Source organism: Tachysurus vachellii, chromosome 22, assembly GCF_030014155.1.
Source record: "Tachysurus vachellii isolate PV-2020 chromosome 22, HZAU_Pvac_v1, whole genome shotgun sequence".
In the NCBI taxonomy this organism is placed as follows: Eukaryota; Metazoa; Chordata; class Actinopteri; order Siluriformes; family Bagridae; genus Tachysurus; species Tachysurus vachellii.
The window spans coordinates 7,424,330-7,449,673 of NC_083481.1; the positions used below are offsets into that span (position 1 = coordinate 7,424,330).

General features: G+C 38.7%; 4 protein-coding genes across 5 annotated transcripts; 1 reads left to right on the plus strand and 3 right to left on the minus strand.

Moving 5' to 3' along the window:
- Positions 1 to 1,150: 1,150 nt before the first annotated feature.
- mcm2 (minichromosome maintenance complex component 2) lies at positions 1,151 to 12,404 on the minus strand. Its single transcript, XM_060858493.1, has 16 exons — positions 12,319 to 12,404; positions 11,196 to 11,383; positions 10,797 to 10,963; positions 10,036 to 10,308; positions 9,589 to 9,808; positions 8,872 to 9,079; positions 8,120 to 8,254; positions 7,799 to 7,990; positions 7,581 to 7,674; positions 6,955 to 7,205; positions 6,642 to 6,768; positions 5,101 to 5,213; positions 4,756 to 4,998; positions 4,018 to 4,200; positions 1,829 to 1,984; positions 1,151 to 1,594 (listed from the first exon to the last, which is right to left on the minus strand). The coding sequence occupies exons 1-16, from the start codon at positions 12,322 to 12,324 to the stop codon at positions 1,484 to 1,486; spliced, it is 2,667 nt and encodes an 888-aa protein (XP_060714476.1). The 5' UTR covers positions 12,325 to 12,404; the 3' UTR covers positions 1,151 to 1,483.
- Positions 12,405 to 14,269: 1,865 nt separating this feature from the next.
- On the minus strand, positions 14,270 to 16,199 carry ccdc51 (coiled-coil domain containing 51). Its single transcript, XM_060858024.1, has 4 exons — positions 16,066 to 16,199; positions 15,442 to 15,785; positions 15,194 to 15,358; positions 14,270 to 15,116 (listed from the first exon to the last, which is right to left on the minus strand). Exons 2-4 carry the CDS (start codon positions 15,751 to 15,753, stop codon positions 14,343 to 14,345), a joined length of 1,251 nt encoding a protein of 416 aa, XP_060714007.1. The 5' UTR covers positions 15,754 to 15,785; positions 16,066 to 16,199; the 3' UTR covers positions 14,270 to 14,342.
- Positions 16,200 to 16,301: 102 nt separating this feature from the next.
- tma7 (translation machinery associated 7 homolog) lies at positions 16,302 to 19,469 on the plus strand. Its single transcript, XM_060857895.1, has 4 exons — positions 16,302 to 16,433; positions 17,055 to 17,110; positions 17,198 to 17,285; positions 18,980 to 19,469. Exons 1-4 carry the CDS (start codon positions 16,418 to 16,420, stop codon positions 19,012 to 19,014), a joined length of 195 nt encoding a protein of 64 aa, XP_060713878.1. The 5' UTR covers positions 16,302 to 16,417; the 3' UTR covers positions 19,015 to 19,469.
- dnase1l4.1 (deoxyribonuclease 1 like 4, tandem duplicate 1) lies at positions 19,226 to 24,400 on the minus strand. 2 transcript variants are annotated; one of them, XM_060857893.1, is made up of 10 exons: positions 24,295 to 24,400; positions 23,064 to 23,149; positions 22,878 to 22,966; positions 22,695 to 22,781; positions 22,111 to 22,223; positions 21,140 to 21,252; positions 20,605 to 20,762; positions 20,205 to 20,301; positions 19,471 to 19,550; positions 19,226 to 19,364 (listed from the first exon to the last, which is right to left on the minus strand). In XM_060857893.1, the coding sequence occupies exons 2-9, from the start codon at positions 23,142 to 23,144 to the stop codon at positions 19,476 to 19,478; spliced, it is 813 nt and encodes a 270-aa protein (XP_060713876.1). In that variant the 5' UTR covers positions 23,145 to 23,149; positions 24,295 to 24,400; the 3' UTR covers positions 19,226 to 19,364; positions 19,471 to 19,475. The 2 variants fall into 2 exon arrangements, with proteins under 2 accessions (XP_060713876.1, XP_060713877.1); XM_060857894.1 differs by having other exon boundaries at positions 23,064 to 23,152; positions 24,295 to 24,360.
- Between the last annotated feature and the right edge of the window lie 944 nt (positions 24,401 to 25,344).

A 25,344-nucleotide genomic window follows, 5' to 3' on the forward strand; every position in this document is an offset into this window, starting at 1 on the left:
CTAATAAAGCAATCAATAAAACTAACAGAATTAATCAACATATAATATATTAAAATATTTAAAAACATTGTTGTAACAGAATCCTGAATGATTGTAGCCCGTTACTGTCCGAGCAGGTAGGAATTTTTCATCTCATTTAGAATCCCAGTTCACGGATTCAACCGTTTTAAAAACTCTAAAGCCGTTAACATTCGTTATCAAGGGCACTTAAACAAACATGCTTAGTGATCTTAATAAATTTGAGTGCACCTCGATAAGCTTCCTAGCTGGTGATCAGTATATTGTATACACAAGTTTACGCAATATCAAGGACTCAAATCCCAGTGACATGTCTACATACTCATATTGTAAATCATCAGCTTTGACCTTTATCAACAAGCAGGAACAATATCTTACTTTTTTCTACGTAGCTGATTTAAAAAAAAAAAAATCTCAGAGTTTGTTTGCCATCGTTTCCAAGCTGAGAGGCTTCAGACAGAATCAGGCCCATTAAGGGAACATGGTGAGCATCGATGCTCCCTGTGGTGTGTTAGAGAGTGAACGTTCCAGTACACCGGGAGGATTTTGCAGTTGAGAAAGACCTTAAAACAGCCAACTCCCTGATCAGTCCTTGGGCTGTTAAAGTAGATAGCTGATTGAGAGACACTTCTTTTGCTACGGATTGATCCTCACTCTTGCTAAATCAGGGTGTGTGTACTGGGCTAGACTACAGTCTGAGCCAGAAAAGTATATAAACAAAAGAAAGAAGAACTTGTAAAACACTGGCTGTAGTTCAGCAACACTAGCTTTTGTTTTAGAGCTGCAACTATTAATGTTTCTGTAATAGATTCTTCTATTAGGATGTACTGTGGCCAATAAAGCCCAATATATCTTTAGATAAAGATCTTGACAACATTTGGTGAACAAAGATTGCAATCCAACAGTGTGTTGTGTGTACTTGGGGACAGTATTAATAATTAAGAATCGGTTTAACCTTTAAACTGCATTAGCAACAATTAAAAATCACCAGGAGAATGAATTACCCAGAATTCAACCCAAATCTGAACATTTGTTAAAAGCAAGAGAAAAATCTGGAATCTAGAAAAATCCATCTGGCACATAACATGCTATAAAGTCTGTCATAGCAAATCACAGGACGATTTACTCCAAATTATTTCAGGGCAAGGGAACGTTTTATTTTAGAATATGGTACACATCTTTTCACAATAACCAATTCTACACATCCAGGACATTTCTGCATTTGACAATAGAAAATACACAAAACAAAAAAAAAAACAAAAAAAAAAAAAACAACCATACCATCTGTTTGCTAACAAGCGAAAGCGAAAGCAAAAACGATGAAGATCGAAGCGCGACATCTCTCTGAACGATCAAATAACTCTGTCCATATCAGAACTCCATTTCCACACCGTGTGACGATCCACAGGAACATATTTACACGTCCACAAGATTTTTCAAATACAATCCGTATGCAGCACGTGACTTAAAACTGCTGCATGATCAGCTTCTTCTTTGCATCATGGGAGAACTTGTTAGAGTGGAACAAGTCGCTGTCATAAAACGCAGACAAGCTGTGGATGTTGATCTGTCGAGCCTATGAAGGGAAATGCTTCACTTAGTAAAGATAATGACGACCAAATACATGGTACAGGGTAGCTTTCACTAGCCCGTTGAATTATCTAATAAATATAGGATTTGTCCTAAACACATCAAAAACTGCCTTTATATTCTACATCAGAAAAATGTAACGTGTAATACGACATGTAACATGATCACATGACATAACCGCATATTATTCAGCGGTAGAACACGTCGTCCTGTCAGTTACCTTGTCCACCAGGTCTTTCTCTGGGATCTCGATCACGTCTTGCTGCACTCCGTAGCGGTTGCGCTGGTAGGACACCTGCTCGGCCACCAGTTGCTTCAGGATAAACAGCAGCAGCTCGTTGTTGTCTCGCCTGAAAGCCAGGTAGCGTGCGAACGTCTGGAAGATAACAGACACCAGTCAGTAAACCCCAAAACAAAAACAAAAAAGCAAGAATTTGGAAAAGAGAAATAATGGAATCAGTAATATAATATAGGAATCTTATGACTTGTGTTGCTGTATTTAGGGTTACAACAGAATTAAACACGGACATTTTTATTCTGCATTATAAAATGGCTACTGCCCCTTTTGGCAGTAAAGAATTCACAAAAAAAAAAAAAAAAAGAATAAAGCACCTCGAGGAACCCTGCTTTAAAACGTTTAACCTCTAGCGCCAAACTGCTTTTATCGACTGCACATTATGCCAGTGCTGAACGGGTGAAAAAGCAAACAAGCAACGTATTGACATGCATTTAAATGCAAGAACGCTGACTTCACTCTGCTGACCGGACAAACCCCAGGGTAAAAACGCAAGTGCTCTTACACTGACTGGTTTGTGGCCCAAGGTTGATCCTAGCAGCAAGAGACACTTGTCTATCATATTGATAGAAATTTTGTTCCCATAGTCAGCAGAAGGCAGAACTTTGTGGTAGATTTATCAGGGTTCCCACTCTTTTTCAGAGATCATTTAAACTGTATTTCATTTTCCACTGCTGTTTTTCTAAATGTAATGTATTTCACTGAAAATTATGTGTATACCTCAGATGTGTCAGTCAGGGTTCCCACTCTTTTTCAGAGATCATTTTCCAGGACTTTTCCAGGACATTTCAAATTTAGCAAAAAAAAAATACAAGGCTCACAGATTCACGGCCTAAAGTAATATGTTCTTCTCTCCAGAAGTCTTAAAGACAACATACAGTTTATGGCTGTTACTTAACTATACTTTTAAAGACAATTTGTCATGTGAATGAAATTTCAACATTTATAAAATAAAAAGACAGCACATATTAATACCCTTTCCTTTCTCAGGCCAATGCCGTCATGCATGCTTTAGTTTGCTGTGCATTCCCCTTGCACATGATATTCAGATTAACAAGGTTAATATAACCTGCTGACCCGTCACCATTTGCTGAAAACATTCGAGCACTTAAACCATTCCTAGCACCTGAAACCGCCAACACAAGACTGCGTCATCCGTCACAGCGAGATTAAACAGCATAACAAAAACCCGTCAAAACTCAGCGTCCCTGAACAGAGCGCTTTCTGTTACTAACGTTAATTGTTTCGACCAGTTGTAAACTGTTCTTTAAAGGATCAAGAACATTTAAAAATAATAATTTCCAGGACAACAAGAACAGGACTGGAACATTGGTCATTAATTTTCCAGGACATGTGGGAACCCTGTTTAAGCATGAATTCTAAACAGCAAAACAATGCACAATGATCTATTTGATCATCAAAAGGTCATTTTGGTTCAAATACAAATTGGATTTCTGGGAAAGTCACCTCTTTGCTAGCTTTTTGTTTTTAAGCCAGAAATTTGCCAGAATGCAGTTAAGGGTAGAAGGGTATTAAAAAGGTGCCCTAAGCTCATTTCTTTCACACATTCTTACTACTAAATTTATTCCTAATCATGACCATACATTGGCACATAATCCACCGTATCAGTAGGAAGCTATATTTTAGGCCATGTCCACACTAATACGTTTTCGTTTGAAAACGTATATTTTTCTCTCCGTTTTGGCCTTTCGTCCACACTGAGACAGTGTTTTAAGTCAACGAAAACGTAGCTGTTGGAAGACGCTTTCCAAAGCGGATAAATTTGAAAACGCCGTCTTCGCGTCTTAGTGTGGACTGTGAAGACGGAGGCTTTTGAATACTATGACGCATTTTTAGTCATGTGATGCAGTCGAAAGTAAATAAACGCCTAGCGGAAATGACGCAGATTGAAGCTTTACTCATGCGCAGTAGGGAGATGTAAGCGTTTTCATACATTTCAGTGTGGAGGAGTGTGGTACAACTTTTGGAAAACGTTTGAAAATGATAATGTGGACGCGGAGCATTTTTAGACGTAAACTCCGTTTTCAAATATATCCGGATTAGTGTGGACATGGCCTTAATTGGTCAGAAAACGGATGAACAGATTTCTGCACCTTTCTCATGCTCCTCATCACGCTGAACTTCTGGGTGTCAATAAAGCTCTCCAGCATGACGCGTATAGCCATGTTGACGTCGTCCTCCTGTACATAATCACGGAGATGCATACGTGCGTGAGCCTCTGCCATTCGGATCATCGATTCAATGTGACGCACCGTAATCGGGATGCTGCCAGTAGCCTGTCACACAGAGAGAGAGAGAGAGAGAGAGAGAGAGAGAGAGAGAGAGAACTACATTAAAACACAAAAGATCAAACACAAGAGATCAAATGCAAACTAACTACACTGAGTGAAAAGGTCCCTAAGGATGAAATCAGAAACTTTGGTATCTAAACAACTCAGAATTAAGGGTGGAACCGTCAGTGGTGTCTTCGGGTATATATGTGTGTGTGTGTGTGTGTAGGTATGCATGTATATATTATACATACATATTATAAAGTGTGCAGACAATATTATGTTACCCTACAAAATAATAAGCAGTGAATTGAAAGCTGTTTAGGATTCGGCATAAAAGTAAATTAATACAGGATTCAACAAATAGGTACACAGATCACCTAAGAAAATGTTTTTTTTTTGTTTTTTTTTTAAACAACCAGGATATTACTCTATTATTAAATTCAGTGAATTTAACCATGCAGCTCTACTCTTAATGTCTCTTCTGTCTGACGCAGCATAAAATTACAGACTCCATGTTTAAATCCATTTTGAATAGAATTCTGAAGAAAGTCCTCTAACCATGGATTCTTTGCGGAGGTCGCTGTAGATGCGTGCCACCTTGTCCTGGTCCATCTGATTCAGTTTGGGACGCACGCGCTCCTTGGCGTAGAGGATGTACTTCCTGAGCAGCTCTTGAGGAACGGGTGGCACGTCTGACGAGTTGGGCAGTACCATCTCTTCCAGACTGGCCACACCGCCTTCCTTATTGCTGGGGTGATGCTTTATGTGGCTGCCCACCACGAAGCGCGCAAGCATCTCATCCTTTAGAGAAAGAAGGAAGGGGAAAAAAAGAAAAACAATTAATATTCAAAGTCCTACATGTAAAAGAAACAAGAGAACAGCAAGCCGTGTTGTGTGTCTCACCTGCACAGGATCCACAGTGTCTCTTACTACACACAAGATGTCAAAACGAGACACGATGGGCTCTGTCAGGTCCACGTTCTCAGAAAATGTGAGGGACGGGTCATATCGACCACCTTAAAGCAAGAGAGAACACAATACAAAGCTTATAACATAATAAAATGCTAGATTTTGAATATACACAAACAAAACTTATGAACTATTTACTTTTGTCTAATATGGCTATGAAACCACACAAAGTGACTGAACGGTCTGTTTTTGTTTTTTTTTTAAAGATCGCACTGATAAGACCATAAAACATTTATTAACTTACAATAAACTACAGCCAACGTCAGAAGTTAGCCGTTATATCCAGATTATTAACTTCTGTGCTAATGACATCATGAACAAACTGCACTTGATCTGGAACTTGAACTGGAACCTGCACTTGATCGACACACAGTGGCATTCTAACAAAGACGAGGGTTCAATCATTTTCCCCCCACAGGCTTTAAGTGTTTTCTTTCACTTGACTGAGTGAAAATTGCCTGAAATCTTTTCTGATTTTACGAACGATTAACGAACACTGAATCACCTCAAATAGGGCTAATTGAATGTGAAAGCACTCAGCAGGATGTGTGAAAATATGATCCATTTTATATATAATAAGAAATAAGAACAAGAAAGTGACAAACAGAAATTTGTCTTGTAGCAGTTGTGTGTGCATTTAAAAAAAGTTATCAATAAGATAAGGGATTTCAGGGTGTAACTATTCACTTTAAAGGTGGGGTCTCCGTTGTTTGAAAGCCAATGTTGACATTTGAAATCACCAAAACAAACATGCCCCCAACCCAAATGGGTCCCACCCCTGTTTTGATAGCTCCACCCACACATACAAAAGATAAGTATAACCCAAGTATAACCCAGACAAGTATTACAGCAGAACCTGTTGGGGCAGCTGACCGAGGGTATATTTTTATCAATAAATGAACTCAGTGAGTAATACTATGGTAATACAAATGTGTTTTTGTAGTACTGTGTGTTGTACCGTGAAAGGTTTATCTCCGTTATATGCAGAAGACGTTCAGATCTCTCCAGCGCTAGAAAGCTGATCCTATATTAACACGGGTCCTACTTCTTGCCTTATCGTAAGCCATTCTTCACTTTCTTTGATTTTATCCGCCATGTTAATGTTAAAACAGCTTTCTGCTAATGTCACACATGCGCACTGAACACTCTCTCCGCCCATATTGACAAGACACGCCCCTTTCTGCTCATTGGCTACACGTTTGTTTTGTTTTTGTTTTGTTTGGTGGCCCAACTCAGTTTTCTGAAGCATTTCTCAAACAACGGAGACCGCACCTTTAACTATTCTGCTTTCTGCCTATTAAATGCCTGAATAACAGCTGAGAACTTCATACTGTTCTGAAAAATGATCTGTGAAATGATCTGTGAGATGAAATGTTCTGAGAAGCAGCACATAAACCAGTCCTAAGTGTAGAAATAAAGTTAAACTGGATCAGTGATCCAATCACTCACTCCTTGCTTAAAACTATGGTACGCACCGATTGGGTTAGAAGCAGCGATTACGGTGCATCGGGCCTGCAGGGATGTTACAATGCCGGCTTTGGAGATGGAAATACTCTGCTGCTCCATCGCTTCATGAATACTAGTGCGGTCCTGATCGTTCATCTGTGTAACAAGCAAATGTTAGACTTTGTGAATCTGTACGGAATGATAAGGACTTATATAGATAAGGACTTCTGGTGAAAGTAAAACCAGCACGATTATATAACTGTGAATCCAAAGACCATTTAAACTTTTGCTTATTGTAATAAAATCACCACATATATTTATCCATCTATACAAGGGGCTCACCTTATCGAACTCATCAATAAGACAGACTCCTCTGTCTGCCAGGACCAGAGCCCCAGCCTCCAATGTCCACTCCCGGGTAACGGGGTGTCTCTGGACGTAGGCCGTTAGACCCACGGCTGAGGCACCCTGTCCCGTCGTGAACACCGCACGGCTCGCCACCTTCTCCACATACTTCAGAAACTGGGACTTGGCTGTGCCTGGATCTCCACACAACAGCACGTTGATGTCGCCACGTACTTTATGCTTCCCTCCTACAGACAAAGCAAATTAAATGTAAGAAATTAAAAGATAAATCAAAATAAATACCCTGAATTACATACAGGCCCAAAACCAGAGCTTTATATGACAAGAGAAAGCCTTCAGTGGCAGCTTCAGCAGACTTCGTCATGAATAGGAAAGTTCAAATTATCTCTCAAAGTGTAAACATGTATAAGATATAACAAATACAGGTAACGTAAGACTGAAGAGACGTACATTATTCTTCAGTGATGCAACAGTATAAAACACCCTCACTGTGTTTTAAAATCTGTTTCCATAACAGAACTTCAGAATATTGTGAGGTAAATTAGGTCTGGTATCTGCTGAAATCCAGGTTTACAGGTTACAAAATGCTATAAATAACCCACCTGGATTCTTCGACTCGCCACCAAACAGCGCAAGAGCCAGACCTCTCTTGATATCTTCATGGCCGTAGATGGAGGGTCCGATGCTGGCGAATATCTGCAAAAATCAAACATAACCCAGTTAAAAGTCACACCGAAAACCCTCCATTATACAGTGCAAGAAACAAGGTAGACAAGGTTGACTAGCTGTATATTTTAGTATAGGTTCTGTGCTCACTCACCCTCTCTCCAACACGCTCGTCCTTGGACAGAGCCACGATGGCCTTCACGTCCTCATCGGTGAGCTCTGCCACGGCCACTCGCTCATCTTTCCTCACAATGTGATTGGCCAGGATGACGGTGGCAAAAACAGGAAAGCCGTTAGCCATGTTCAGAGAGCCATCGTAGTTGTTGTGGTAGATGCCCGTCAGCTCCTAAGAAACAAATTCACATTAAATTGTCATTTTCTTAATATCCTTTCCACATCATAAACCACGTAACCATTACGTACTTTAATGGGCACTGACCACCACAGTTTAACTGTTTGTTTCAAATGAACTTACAATTTCATCTCCAGGCTTGCAGCTGTCTACCAGGTCAGCCAGAAGGATCGCGTCTTTGGACCGGGGCAGACGGCCAGCCGCTACTTTGCCAGGACTCTCCTGGATGGTGATGCGCTGGTAGTTCTGGTACACGGTCTGTGGAAAGAACGCTTACACTTAACCTAGCCTTTCACAAGATTGGCTCAAGCAGCGATTAAAAGAATTTCTGACTTTGATCATAATCAAGACATTCATTCATTCATCTTCTACCGCTTATCCGAACTACCTCGGGTCACGGGGAGCCTGTGCCTATCTCAGGCGTCATTGGGCATCAAGGCAGGATACACCCTGGACGGAGTGCCAACCCATCGCAGGGCACACACACGCTCTCATTCACTCACGCAATCACACACTACGGACAATTTTCCAGAGATGCCAATCAACCTACCATGCATGTCTTTGGACCGGGGAAGGAAACCGGAGTACCCGGAGGAAACCCCCGAGGCACGGGGAGAACATGCAAACTCCACACACACAAGGTGGAGGTGGGAATCGAACCCCCAACCCTGGAGGTGTGAGGCTAACCACTAAGCCACCCTGTCCCCCATAATCAAGACATGATCATGTTAATAGCTAGAGGAATTTTATTCACTATTGATGCATAGCTTTCTTGAGCATATTTTGTGTATGGTGATTCAAACACAGTTGCCATACAATCAATCAGTTTAAAGCATGGAAGCTCGTCATCCTCATGCTCAAGTACAAGTACAAACCTGCTCCATGTTGATTTCGAATGGACCAAGAGACTGACATTCTGGACAGGAGCCTGGCTTCACTTCCTGATTCTGTGATTGGAAAAAGGGTCCGAGGATGAAGTTACACTTGTTACAGTTGTATTTGACCATGCCGAGCTGGGGCAGAACTCCCGTACAGCTGGTTACCACACCGCTGGTTCGGATCAGCTGGTTCAGATGGAGCTGCCTACAAACAGCAACAAAAAAATAAATACACTGAATTTTTTTTTAATTAACCTTTATATTGTATTAAGGCACAAGGCTTTAAAAATTGCATGAAATCAGGCCATGCTTCTATTTCTTTTGTCTAATATTTAAAATCACAGAATTTGTGAACAGAGATCAGACAATATCGCACAAGCTCCGATAATCCCCCCATTGAAAAATTTCAATTTGATGAATATTTAAATTAGATAGCGACTTTCTGCCAAGATTATATTTCATAAGAGAATGTGGCCACAGACACTTTCGACCAGTCTGTAACCCCAAAAGGCTTTATATCATTTAAGATAACTCATTCTGTCTATATTGTATCTCATCGTCTGCATTGTTTTCTTGTATAGTTTGTATAGTATAGGGTTATTTATGTCTGTACTTTTGAGAGTCACAAACTGCTGGAACCAAATTCCTTGCGTGTGTCAACACACTTGGCCAATAAATCTGATTCTAAATGACACGCAACAGAAGCCACTGTACCTGAGCGAACGTAGCTCCTCTACTAGAGGCAGGTTGCCAATACGCACATGGATCTCATGGGCTATACGATCATATTTGGGGTACATGGCCAGTACCACTTCTTTCGCGGCTTCATCAAAGATCTTCAACATCTCAGCGGGTGCCTCGGGAAGAAAGTAAGCCAGGACGTGCTCTCTTGAGGCCAACTCCTCATAGTTAACCAACAAGCTCTCTTTGTTTTCTAGAAGTGAACAATAACGGTAATTAAAAACAAAAGGTACTGAAAAGAGACCCCAAATTCTCTCATACGACCAGGAAGGGTGAGGGCTATAACGCACTCAAAGCCAGTCGCAAATCCTGTACTGTCAAAATAATAATGCTGCCATTTAATAAAATAAATAAATAAATAAATAAATAAATAATAATTTAAAAAAAAAAAAAAAAAAAACCTCCATTATAATAAATTACCTTTGCACATGTCGCTGATCCTCTCCTTGAATACGTTGTGGCCGTGCTCATCCACATGCGTTCGTAGAAAGTTCTTGAAACGGTGGTAGATTTCCAAGCGTGGGGCAGCCATGGATACCCATTCCCGCACCGAGTGCCCCTTCATATCCTCCAGGTTCTCAATACTCTCAATCATCTCTTCATCCTCGCCTTCAGCACCAGCTCCTTCTGCGGCACGCTCTGCCTGGCGCCGTCGCCTTTTCGATGGCCGCTCATCATCCTCATCTTCGCTATCTGAATGAAGAAGATAAAAAGGTCAGGAGAATCCATATGTTTGGCCTGAGCACTGAAGTCTTGCATTCTTAAGATGTGCACTTATATAAGATGATGGTGCACTGTTCTAGTAGAGTTATATGGTAGTTTTGAACTGTATGACTTCTACTGCATTTTGCTCAATCCGTTTTTGTTTTTTTTTCCCCCCAACAGTATATTTCTAAGCCAAAGTTATCTAGCTAATGATACAGCTACAGCCAAGAATAAAGTGCTCCAGTCTCAGACACTGAAATGGTAGTTTGTCATCTGTGCAAATGCTGTGCATTAGTTCCTGTTCTTACAATGTTGTGTATTTACAGTACTGCCTTTGAACAGACCACTTTGAATTTTTGGCTGTTTATACATCAATTTATTATGCACATACCAGGATGTGGTACATATTCCAAATATGCATAGACATATTTAAAACCGATTTACTGTATATATTTTTGTCCAGAGACAGAACTCACCATAGAGCAGTTCTCTCGGCATGCGGCCCACACCCAATCTTTTGTCCCTTTCATTCAAGGCTGCCTCGGCACGAGCGCGAGCTCCAGGAGACAGTTCACTCAGATCCTCTGCGTCATCCAGACCTTCGGCCTCATAGCGATCCAGTTCAGGAATAGCACGATACTCTCTGCAGAGGACAATGAAAAAAATTGTCCATTTATAGACTTAGGTTGTTAGCACAGTATCTAAAAAATGCCAAACCTAAAAAAAGCTACAAAATGCATTTTATAATACTAAGATACTGTACATAATATAAAAAACAATAAAAATAATAATCCCATTTCGTTTTTTATGCATGTGTAATATACGCTCCAATCATACATGCTAAAACATAAATATAAAAGCAAAACATTTGTTACCCCTCCAACTGGTTCCCAAACAGGTCCTCTCCATCTTCCTCCTCCTCATCTTCGGGTCTATTTTCACCCAGCAGTCCCTCAGACTCATCTTCAAAGGGAGGAAGGTCTCTGCCTGGGCTGGAGGTCAGATCACCACGCCGTGACCCGCGACTCGGGCTTGTGGCCACGTTGAAAGACTCTGAGGAATCCTGCAAAAAGAAAACAGAAATGGATCAAGTAGCACATCACTGAATGTAGCCAGTTAGATCTGAGGCTTTAGCTGTAAATTACATTCCACAGATCACTCCATTTATCTTATTAACAATAATTAATTGCATACAATAACATATCTGCTTATTAAACAGCCTACATCATAGTACACATTAGGTCCATGTTGACTTATTAATGAACATATTTGTGAGTTGATTAACCTCATAATCTATGGATATACTGATTATAGCAATAGCTGCTAAGACAAAATATCAGAATTAGCTACCTTTATAAATCTTTATTAGAAGTCTTGTGTTCATGACACTTTAATAATCAAGCTGTTCTGACACTGTAGAAAACATATTCTGTATTTACTGTATTTACTTGCACCATGCTGATAAGGATGGTCGTTAAAGACTCGCGTTACTGAATCGATTCCTTCGAACAAACCCGCATAAAGAGTCGAGTAGAGCGAGTTCCGATTCAGTAACGAAAGAAAACCATACAGATATTTGATATAAATTTCGGCTACAGAAACCCACAAGGTGTCTGGATTCACAGGTCTGTGTGAACGCTTGTACAACTAAAATAGATCATTATTACTATCAGTAACGACTCTCTGTCGACTCACTTCTCTCTGTCTACACAGTTAAGCTTCAGTAATGAACCATGAGTTCACATGGGCAACAATTTTAAACTCAAAACAATATTCCACGTGGTCTCTAAGTATATTTTAATGGATAATACAAACCTCCTATTCGTTTAACAATAACCCTGTGTGAATGAACCAAAACTAGAGGAGTATCTATATCTGTAACAAAATAAATCAGTTATTCCTATAACTATCTCTACAGCCTTATAAATAAACTGTTCGATTCTGCCTACGTTTATAATATTTATTTACCGAGCGTGATCATGATTATATTGTACTCACCGCCATTATACCGTGTGCTGCTCAGGTCTGTTCTCTTCAGACTGCTGTTTCTCGGCGAGGCAAAAATTTCCCGCGAAATAAACATGTGACCAAAAAGCGCGCGAAAACTCATGAATATGGAATAAGCGTGAGTCTCTGGGGTTGCTGATTGGTCCGCGCGCTTCATACGTCACGACTTCAGAATTTGAGTTCAGTTGAGGATGGCGCTGCAGTGCAGGAAGCACGATGCAGTACTAATAAGCCTGGAGCTTACTGCAGAGGAATTGGGGCACGAAGCAGGGGACATGGTGCTAAACCATCTCAAGGCACAATCATACAAACAAAGACGATTTAGAGACAGAAAGCAACCAATGGTACATGCCTGTATGTTAGGATTGGAAGTGAGAGAATTCAAATTAAACCCCTAAAGCATTGGGAGAACCTACAAACTCCACACACACAGGGCAGATGTAGAAATTGGTAGAGTGGAACGTGGATGCTCACGTGGTAAAAAGTGGTTAAGGCGGACTACTGATCAGAAGGTCACGGGTTCAAATCCCAGGTCCACCAAGCTGCAACTTGATGTATAAAAATTCCCTTATTCCAGTAAGCAGCTTTGCATTACATCAGTATGACATTGTTTGTTATCAACTAGAAAGCGGTGTATACTTTTGTTTAATAACTAGAACACAGCTTTACTTTAGTCCTTATTTCTATGTTGTCTTATGTAGCCCTATGTACTGCTTCAGCTATATATGGTTGAAATGACAGTAAGCTACTTGACCTGACAATTTCCTGCTGTAAGACTCTAGTAAAACTGGGTCATTATCTTTATTTGGCAAGTCAAAATGAAACATCTGGCACAAAAATAGATCTCCATGTCTCTTCACAGCTAATAGTGATACCTGAAGTATGTGAAGAAGAATGTTGTGATATTTTTTTATTGGAATTGGGGCACGAAGCAGGGGACATGGTGCCAAACCATCTCAAGGCACAATCATACAAACAAAGACGATTTAGAGACAGAAAGCAACCAATGGTACATGCCTGTATGTTAGGATTGGAAGTGAGAGAATTCAAATTAAACCCCTAAAACATTGGGAGAACCTACAAACTCCACACACACAGGGCAGATGTAGGAATTGGTGGAGTGGAACGTGGATGCTCACGGGGTAAAAAGTGGTTAAGGCGGAAGGTCACGGGTTCGAATCCCAGGTCCACCAAGCTGCAACTGCTGGGCCCCTGAGCAAGGCCCTTAACCCTCAATTGCTCAGTTGTATAAATTCAAATAAAAATGTAAGTCACTCTGGATAAGGGTGTGGCTAAGCTAAAGCATTGGAAACCTGTTGCAGACCTACACGTTACCTTGAAACATATAAGCATACAATGTAGTACTAAAAATACACTTATTTTTCATTATTCTGTGAGTCCATTTAACATCTCACGGGTTATGCAAAATGTACAAACACCTCAACACATTCACCCCTGTGAAACTTTTCAGAAGTTCAGCAGGATCATCAGAATTTACTGAATCATAGTAAGATCATGTTTTCTTGTTTCTCCTTTATTTTTATTGACATTTATTGGTGAGTTTTTTAGAATACACACAACCATTTTACCCAAATCATAGAATAAAATTTAATTATTAAAAGAAAACCATTACAAAGCCTATTTCAGAAAAGATACTGTCCTAGTTCAATTGCTAATAATTAGGCAGCAAAATGGTACCTTGATCATCTCCTCTATGACAAAACATCATACTATAGTGCTTGAATCTATGAATAGGTATTACGATACTTAGAGCAAAACCAGTAGGGTTATATACGTAAAAATAAAGATAATAAAAAAAAACTTATTTTTATAAAACCTAATTATTTGAAAATGGAAATAGTTTTACTACAGTAATGATACTCAAAGATAACCAAGCCCTCTGAGAAGTCTTGTAAATTAGAAGAAATGCCAGAAAACATAATTCATGTTTAATTTTTTAATTCTTAACTCCTAAGCACCAACATACAGTTCTTATAGTACTTTAAAATCTGAGGTCATGTACTTTTGAAGATAATGTACAGCACTGGCATAGATAAAGCAAACGCTGTGTAAGTAAGAATAGTGTTGTATAGAGTAGACTTGTTAATCTGAGCCTCCAGTCTTTTCTCTGTTTGGTCCAGTCCTTGGATGACACTCTCTGTCTCACATACTAAAAGCGGCGTATCTTTTGTCTGAATAATCGGTTTTTCCACAGGACGGTCCAAGATGGATTTCTTCACAGCCTGAAGCTCGGTCGCCATCTTCCCTAAACTCTGCCTGATCTGCTCCATCTGTGGCCTGAGATCTTCCATGTTTGACTGAGCTCTCTGGCTGTGCAGAAGCATCTCTTTAATGGCTTCTTCTGACATGCTGGACTTTGATGGTAGTATTACATCTGCTATGGCTGCTATGGGGACAGATACAGGCTTCTCATCTGTTCTATTAGTAACGGCTACCTTTAGCGCGTCTATGAGGCCTCGGAGTTCCTCTTGCTGGCTCTTGTGAGAACCGGCTTGGACTTTAATAGCTTCTTGTAGACTCGCTGGTCCCTTCTGCGCCTCCAGGAGTAAGCTTTTCAGCTCCTGGAGACGCACCCTGTTGATATAAGTGGACCCCATGACACCAATAATGGCACCCATTATTGAGCCAATGATGGACCAGTTCTTGGTGCGTTCTGCCCGTGACCGCTCCTTCTCATGACTCTCACGCACGCCAGCGGAGAAAAGTGCAAATTTTTCCCTCTCTCCTTCCTCTGCATTTTCGTAAGCCATTTTCAGGCGCCGTTCTTCCTGTTAGCATTAAAGAAGAATCAGTGAGTACAAATACTAAATATATTTATCATCTCATGCCTTGATTCTCATCCCACCTGAAGTAACCTGTGTTCCAGTGTTGCTAATTCAAGATAATGTGCCTCCTCTCTTGATACCCGATCCAGGCGATCTCTAACCTCTTTAAGCTTCACCTGAAGAGCCTCCAAACTCAAATGAGCCTCACGAACCACTCCCCTGGCCACCATGAATGCCTTCTCAGCCTGATCACAAAGCATCAAGACACTGTCAGGATTGTTGATACTAGGTCTTATTAGTGATATTAACAAGAAAAAAAAAAACTTACCTCTGCAACCTTAGACTGAGCATCTTGCACCTCATCAAGGCCAACAAACTCTTCATACTTTTTCCACCAGTAATTGACAGTAGCTCTAGCAGTTTTAACAGTATTGTGTCCCCAATGTTTTGCAAGCTCGGTCACGGTGTTCAAAGCAGACGTTGTCTGCTCCTGATCAGCCACCGGTTTATGTGGTGGACTTTTCTGAGAACAGAAAGTTCTGTTGGAGAAAGAATTGCACTGGTTTCTGCCAGAGATTTGAAGGAGGAAGTAGCAAGTGCCATTTCTCCTTCGTAGTACGCAGCTCCCTCTGTAGCTCATTGATCCTTCGATTACTGATTACACATATCAACCTGGAATAAGTAAGAACAGTAATCCAGTAAACAGAGCTTATTGTTTCTGTACAACCAGACTGACCAAATTCTACACCAAAAATTAACACACAATTTGACACAACCCTCTAAATCAGGTTATAACATTCAATACTATACAGGCATGTTATTATATTCAAACATATTAAAAATATATGTAGGGGTTCATTTCAATAACACACTTAGCATCAAAACATTAGCTTCTTAGACAATTAGGTCCAAATTTATTTAGCTAAGCACAATATATAAGCCTAAAACATACCAGATATCGGCTTTTATTCCGGCCTGTTTCCGCTTATTAAATCTTAAAGTAAATAATGTATTAAAAGTGTTAGTTAAAGAGGTGGATATGTAAAAATCATTCAATCGAACCTGACAGATAACGTTTACTTCAGGCATATGATAAAACTACTACATCCGGGTTTCACGGCGGCGCATGTGGTCCTTAAGCTCTACTTCGTTTCGCACCTGTATTGCGTGTACTACAGCCGATTATAGCGAAGTAGGCGGGATTTTTTCTTAATACGGGTGGAAAAAATATCGCCTTCTTGAGCCATACAGTCTTTGCTGTTTCTCACACTCGCACGCGCGCATTTACAAGCGACATATCCAAAATGTCTGGAAGAGAAGGTAAATATTTTATAAGTAATACATAATAAGACGGATAAAGTAAGGTATCGGACATGATTATTTATAGAATGGATTTTTACAGCACGAATATTTCATGTTAAACCGTATGCTAACGTTAGCCGTATGTAGCCACGCTAGCTAACTATTAGCTTATTTCATTAGCCGATGATTAATTAGCGATTATTTATCAAACATTTGGATTTGTTGATTTATTTTTACCTTACTAAAGTGTATAACGTTATATTTTTGTCTGTGGTTGAATACCAATTCGTCAGTGCACTATGTAGGACTTGAATATAATGGTTTCTGCTCCCTATATAGTGCACTAGGTATCTAACAGGAAGCTATTTGAGATTCAGCCTAGCAACAGTTGGATAATGTCTTTATTTGAACTAATAAGCAAAGAATGATCATCAGTGCATCATGGACACGTTCTGTAGGCTGTGTATCCTGTCCTTAATTCCAGTGATTCATGGATTTCATTAGATTAACCTACAGCAACTGGTTCAATCCTCTGTGTCCTTTCAGATTAGAATTTACTCAGTGAAACACTGCATAGGTTGCTGATGTGCACATTTGTAATGGATTACAGTGTGACCGTTTATGTATTTGCTCACACAGGAGGTAAGAAGAAACCCCTGAAGGCTCCTAAGAAGCAATCAAAGGAGATGGATGAGGTGAGTTTATGTACTGAGACTCAACGAGTGAGTTGTTTTGTAAACTACAGCCGGTTTGACCTCTTTGTGTTTGTGTCCCACACACAGGATGAGATGGCTTTCAAGCAGAAGCAGAAGGAGGAGCAGAAAGCAATGGATGCGTTGAAAGCCAAAGCAGCAGGAAAAGGACCCTTGAGTATGAGAATGTTTGTTTGATTTGTAACCGTCTGTTTGTGCTAGCAAGCAAAAAAAAACGACAGGTAGCTAAGACATTTGTCCATTGAAGTGTTGTCGGTATCTCGAAAGATTTTTCTCATCCAGGATCAGCACCTGGTAGCTCGGCCCTTCTTCCGCTACGTAAGAAAAGCTGGTGGAAAAAAGTGCATCATCTGGCTACTTGAACTGCATTGGTATTTTCCATATGAACACGCTACTCACACCATTTATACTACACACTATTATTCTCTGCCACTAAAATGGTGTAGAATAATGCAAAAGTATGCGACATGAGACATGGCTATAATTTCAGAGTCCAGTGCAAAAGACATTCGAGTTTTCTCAGTTCTACACAAATTCGGTATGGCGTGGTAAACTAACACTTTCTCAGATCGATCCGTGCTATCTGACGTCTCTTCCTCACACACGGCTTGAGTACCTCTGGAGAGTGTAAAATATATATATGGCTAATACACTTAACTTGCTTTGCTGATCTTCCAATTTTAGCACATGAAGTCTACATCAAATGGAAATACATTTTAAAGAAAAGAGATGTATATAAATCATAGAATATATCACTGAATATATTTTCATTGCAACAAGTATGTCACCACAATAGTGTCCACTACACGAACAACTTGTTGCTTGCTAAACAAAAAGTCTAAATGTCAAAGAATAAATACAGCAGGAGAAATCCACATAATCTAATCCCAGTTATAAATTGTTATATACTGAAGTTTTTATACACATACACACAGACACACATGTTTTTGCATCAGAAGAGGGACGAAGCTACCAGGCGCTGATGCTGGGTAAGTATCGACATAGCTGACCGCACTCTGGTGGACGACATTGTACAAATGTCTTTCAAATAGTGTTGAAGTTCAGTATTATAAAAATTCCCTTATTCCAGTAAGCAGCTTTGCATTACATCTGTATGACATCGTTTGTTATCAACTAGAAAACGGTGTATACTTCTGGTTAAAAAAAAAAACGTTAGTGTTTGTTTAATAACTAGAAGTACATGACACAGCGCATAGTGTACAGTGCATAGTGTGTGGCACGTCATGTGAGACACAACTATTCATCTTACTGCAAATTTAAATAAACCAAAGGACAGTGTAAGGGTTCTGTTAATTTTGTATTGCTTGCCACTTGACAAGCAGTTATTACAGAACACAGATTTACTTTAGTCCTTAGTTCTATGTTGTCTTATGTAGCCCTATGTACTGCTTCAGCTATATATGGTTGAAATTACAGTAAGCTACTTGACCTGACAATTTCCTGCTGTAAGAATAGTAAAACTGGGTCATTATCTTTATTTGGCAAGTAAAAATGAAACATCTGGCACAAAAATAGATCTCCATGTCTCTTCACAGCTAATAGTGATACCTGTGGAGATGTGGTATGTGGAGAAGAATGTTGTGATATTTTTTTATAGATAACATCTCATATTGCCCAGCTGTAGTTGACCTGGGTTAATATCGTAATGAATGAATAAAGTGGTTGTGAAGTTGTGCATCACTATTTTGTACTTAGTAATTCATTGACCTCTAGATGGCAGCACTGAGAAGTGTGTTCCACAATTTGTGCATACACATCAAGCTGTGACATGAGTCATGTTGTTTTGCAAACAGTTAATCATCTTATCTTGTCTCTGCTTTGCCCTTACAGCTGGTGGTGGAATCAAGAAGTCTGGAAAGAAATGAACTGGTGGTGTTAGTTACCTGGATTTGGGAAGGTTGTGTGGAAAACGCCGTTCAGTTCTGCTTTGGGGCCACAAATGCAAATGTACACAAGCTAGCATTTTTAATACCCTCCTGTGAGGATAGGAAGGAAACAGACAAATAGTTTTGTATGTATTTTGTGTGGAATCAGACACTGTTCAATGTATAAAGGAGTACAAAAACACACACAATCTCAGATTTTTAGATGTACATTATAATTTTAAACATTTCAACCATGCATTTATTTTCCAGCAAACTGGTTCCTTTATTCCAGGTCCTCTGGCAGGGTTTTCTGTCTCCTGGCTTCATCTAATTCTTGCGTTTGGCAGACCCTAAAGCAAGAGGTTTTTTTTTGGTCATTTGAATTGACTCCTGTTTTGTGTCTTAGGTCGTAGTTGACAATTTGTGTGTACAAAATAAAAAAATTATGCTGCTTACTTGGATCACTGGCGTTTCTTTCTTTTTTCCACATTTTTCAGTTCCACCTCCACTGGATAGTGATCACTCACTTTAAGTGCCTGTAAAAAAATGTTCAGTAGTGTACAAGAATAAGAATTATTGCTAGTGTAAAATCATATTAGAGCAGCCTGGATTAGGTGCTTAAATAAATTAATGTTGCTCACTTTTTATTGGTTATACCTTGATTACATTAATGTTCATTCTTTTAGGAAGGAAAACAACAGTGAAGTCCATTTGAAGCAATGCAATGTAACTACATTCACATATTCTTTAGATTTCCCACTTTGTATACTAAAACATAGCAGTCAAGTCTTCCTTGACCAAATAATTCTCACATCATTGTCTCTCCCTCCTTGAATATGTATGTATGTATGTGTTGTATAAGTCACTTTGTGTGAAGTTACTGACTGTAAACTTTCTTTAACACAGACTTTTGCACAGTTTTTCAGCTGCCTTCACATTATCAAATAGAAAAGGGCCACCTGTGACCAGACATGGTATCGTCATCAATCCTACATCATTTAGCTCATAACCTGGAGATTACAGTTCCTGTAGTGGTTTTAAACGTGGGCTGACAAATTTTGCATAGCAACAGATAGTCTGAAATAAATAATTATACACCTACCAAGTATTTTTGATATAATATTACTGCAACTCAAATACAAATGGTCTTGATTACTTTTTAAAGCCACAGAATGAAAGTAAGTGCTTACATCAGCTGCACTCAGTCCATATTTCTCTTGGAAGTTAAATGGTTTGGCGGACTTCAGCACAAGGGCATCGAGCAGTTTTTGTCCATACACCACTATCCTAATGGAATGGAGACACAAATGACTGTGATTATAAAATGGCATATTTCAATGCTAATTTAATTAAAAGTATAGATCTTTCACAAGCACAGCACACAAGATCACTAAAAAAATAAAGGACAAGACAAACATGACACACCACTTTTTTCTTTCTATTTGTTTTAGCCTAATACAATGCAAAATAACACTTTTGTCCACAAAAATCTGATTGGTTAAAAAATTCAATAGTACCTACAACACTCAGATTTCTTCACTATCTCTGTATGTATTGTAAATTTCTGCATCACAACAAATCTGGACAAACCTGTCATAAGTGTGGTCATTCTTTGTGCTGGTGGTGGTGTCCACATTATCCGTAATCAGCCAGTGGAAGTTTTTATCTGTGTAGATACGAATTGCCTTCATCTCCTTTTTAGACACATAGCTGCCATCTGCATTGAAGTCACCCAAGATCATGATATTCTGTGTATAAAAAACAAGAAAAGCAGCTCTTAAATCCTGCCCATAAATCATGTAGTCAAATGAATTTTTGATTGACAATCCTCAACGTAAAGCAACATTTAAGCATGGAAAGTTGTAATGTAATTCTTTTGTTCGATGCAGATGCTGCTTTATTTTTTTGGAAGATGATGAACAAATCCTAAAGGTCAAGTTTTTAAACTTTTAAATGACTTCATTTTAACTGAATCCAAACCCACAGATTTCACTTAATTATCTTGTGTTTGTCCTACAGTGGAGATTTGTATCTGGATAGGTATACAATATATTACAGAGATTTAAAAATAATAATGCAATTAAAAATCACAGTAATTTGCTTGCTAGAGTTGACTTAAACTTACATCAGTTTTCCATTTGTTTCTCACTGCCGTGACTACATCATAGAGCTCATCTATCTCTTTCTCTGAGTCTTTAGGCTTTGTGTGGACAGACACCAGGACCAGGTCTTTCACCACTTTCACAGACAGACAGACAGACAGACACAGAGAGAAAATTAAATAAAGTATATATTAGCACAAAGCTGTAGGTTTGTGTTGCAAAAGTACAATACAATCAGATCACAAATGCAAATTGTGATTTTCACAATGTTTATTCACCATCATAGTAATGTGATCAACAGAAAGCAGATTTAAAAAACCCTCCAGCAAATATTTTAAGTTAAAGCCTAACCCTAACTTACTGGAACCAGATAACCAAATTAATACTAATGTTTTCCGCCATTCTTACCAGTTAATAAACACTTTATGCAGTATGGCGGTTTCACAACTTGTGTGTCCTTTTAACAAGTAACTAAATTGTTAAGAGACTTGAGAGAGACAACCAAAATACCCTCTCTAATGAATATGTTTTTTTTTTTCATTGGTTGTTGCATTAAATCTTACCCATATACAATAGTGCTATTTTCTGGTTGGCTATTGTGTAGCCTCTTTTGATTGGCTGATAAGTGTCAGACTCGACTAAGAACTCGAGCCTCGACTAGAGACATATCATATAAATATATGATAAATAGTCAAAAAGTTTTTCTGCGTGAGAAATACAATGTGTGGCGGGAGAGCGTGACAAAAGCCTGAAATGCATGACTGTCACTCTCAATACATGACACTTGACAGCCCTGTATATACACACACACACACATACACAGACACACACATACATACATACACACACAGACATATACATACACACACATACATATACACACACATACATATAAACACATAAATATACACACAGACAGACATACAAACACACACACACACACACACACACACACACACACACACACACATACAGTACGTTGGTTAATTCCTACCTGTGTTAGGAGAAGAGAAACGCAGGATAAAAGGTTCTCTATCAAAGGCATCCTCATCTCCAGATTGATTGTCCTCATACTGATAAATATCAGTCACTTCCACCACATCATCCCTGACAATAAAAATTACAATCGCTTATTAACAGTATTTACACCATTAACACTATGCAGTAAATATGTGTAAGATTTTCTTTTACAATTTTGTCTTTTTTCCACTTTTTTTTTTTTGAAGTATATAAGTTCAATAACTTGGGATATGGGATGAGCTGATCAGAAGTTCAAATCCTAGGTCCAGAAAGCTGCCACTGCTGGGCCCCTGAGCAAGGCCCTTAACCCCCAATTGCTCAGATGTATAAATTTAAATAGAAATGTAAGTCACTCTGGATAAGGGTGTCTGTTAAATGGGGTAAATGTAAATAAGAGCAGGAAGGAGGGACATTGTTGTCAATTTCTTTAATCTGTTAGCAACATTAGACTCATAGTTTGAGAAAGAACTGGGTATCCCAGTCTGTGTTTCATGTTGTGAAACTGCGTCCTCATTTTTTAAAATATATACTTTATTGTACCATAAAACACACATTTACCTGTAAATGAACATAAACTGCTCCTTGTAAATGGTCCTGCCCAGACGTACACTCAGCTGCATGCTGTATTTGTGCTGTGGGTTGGCCCTGAAGAAAGAAGGTTCCTTCAACTACATGCCTCACTTTAAGGACAATGTTAACTAATCTTGTAAGGTAAAGATTTTTTTTTAAATCGTAGCTTACTTAATAAGTTCTTCCATAAAGCATTCAACTGCTTTCCCACTGGTGTCCACCACCTCCAGGATGAGAATGATATCATAGCGTGACACTATCTGAAACAGGAAACAGTGTGTAATGTTTGGAAGTGTCTTTTCACATGTTCTTCTCAGTATAGACACAGACAACACATCATACTGCACATGTCTTTACCTTAATAAGTGTTGTCATGACCGCAGGGTCTGACAATTTTTTCTTTCCAAATTTCTGAATGTTGAAAGCAGCAACTTTCATGATTCCTGCTTGACAAAAATAAGTGGAGAAATTATTCTTTGTAATGTTGGCAGGATTTAAGAAGATATGATAAGGCACTTTTTTCACATTCGCACATCAACTTTTTTCATGTTGTATTTCACTTCAAGCTATAGGAAGATTATTTTGTCATAAACAGTGTTATATCTAGGTGCACAGTTTAGGTGGTGGTGAGGTAATTATTTAAAGGTTTTTTGACTTATGTAATTTCTTTTTTTGTATTTACTTTTTTAAAGTGTATTTTTAACTGGAAAATTGTTTAAATTTTGAATTTAGTGAAAATTCTGTTCATTAACAGTGTCAACAAAATCAACGGCTCGGGAAAACACGGGAAAAAAATCAAAAGGGAAAAAGATAAAAATGATGTTGTACTCCGTACCGAACAACAAGACTTCATTCAGCATCTGTTACTCGTTAAAAACATATTCAGAAAAGCAAGTCAGGCTTGCACCGATCATAGATCCTTTAAAAACACATGTAAACAGAGCTGTGCGTTCACTATGGGACCTATACTTACAAAATAAAACCTACATTTGTAGCTTCTGTACTAAAAAAAAGAAAGTTTCCCAAAGATATAAATAGAGTTTTTAAAGTGCTGGACAAAAAGAAATGTAGAAAATGTAGTCTCAGCACACAGCCCCCAGTAAACTCTCACAGTAATCACTATCAGGTGACAGATGGTGCCTTGGGGGAAAACTTCTAAACAGAAAAAAGAGCATTGTGTAAATTCTTAGTAAAACAACACAACATGAGAAAGCAGTACTTAGAGTACTTCACCTTTACAAGCATTGATCTTTCACACCTCCAGGCTCCAGTACACTGGTATAATTGAATCAAGGTTGAGCCGTTGATTAATGGCCCATAATATAAACCTGGTTACCCATAATACTGTTATATAGGCTTCAATATTAAGGTTAACAAATTTAAAAGAAAAATAACTGAAGGGCTTTGATTTTTGTCCTTTAAGTAATAAAAGGTACTGCATTTCACATCCAAATAACAGACATTTCCAAAAAACCTGTTCATCGATTCAAAATGTTTTTTAAAATTATCTTATTTTGGTTGTTCTGATCTAAAGCATAAACAATACATGGAAACACACAAGGATTTGGGCACAAATAAATTGACTTACTTTCAGAGATCAAAAGCAAAAACAACAGGAAACGGGAAACTGGAAACTGACCTTAAAGGCACAACTGAGACACAACTTATAGTGGCATCCTGCCATCTGATTAGCCAAGGGTGTGTGGCTTAGTATGTTCTTGGCGCACCCCAAACGTGAGAACAGAGGTTCAGTAAACATTGCTTTCATAGCAAGAAGGAGGGAAAGATTGCAGACACGAGACCTAACCCACTCCATTCCACCAGCATATGGCTGCCTACATAATGTTAGAGCAAACAAACCCAGCAACAATTTTTTCCGTTTATAGATTATTGTATACTAAACCAGCTCTACAAGTCCACAAGAATTGAATGAGGCAGGTATTTACAGAAAAGAATTTGGATGAGAAGGAAGACTTGTGACTACATGAAAAAAATTTGCTTCATTATTCACGTTGCTCCGGTGCAAAAATAAAGATGCAAACTTCACACACTGAACATTCCACAGCTATGTTTAATGGCTACCCTGGAAATTAAGTCATTTCTACTTAAAAAAGCATTTTATTAATTGATGTGGTTAATCATACTGGATCTACTAAGTGGTTTGCATAAGCTTTCACCCCCACACACCATGTGCTTTCTGATGGCACCAGTTGACACCAGAACAACGAGAAGTGCAAACAATTACACAATTCCTTCTTCTTTTTTTTTTTTTTTTTTTTTTTAATTTTCAAATAATTTTGTAAACTGTATTGATTTTTTCCCTCACCTTTATTATATTATAGGCTATTTTATGTAGATCAAATGATTCGCTGTGGAGAAAAAGAAGAGGAAGAAAGCTATTTAGTGTAGATGCATTGCAATTAAATCCATTGTATTTACTGGATGTTATATGACAAAAAGTGTAAAACTTTAGCGATCCACTGTTTTGTATGTCTCATTTTGCTAATAAATAAGAGGCATGTATAAAATTAAGATTTTGATTTTTTTTTTTGGCGTTTACCTATATTGATAAAGTTGTAAAGTCAATTACAAGAGACAGAGAATCACTTGAAGCATCAGCTGATCAGTCACATGCCTT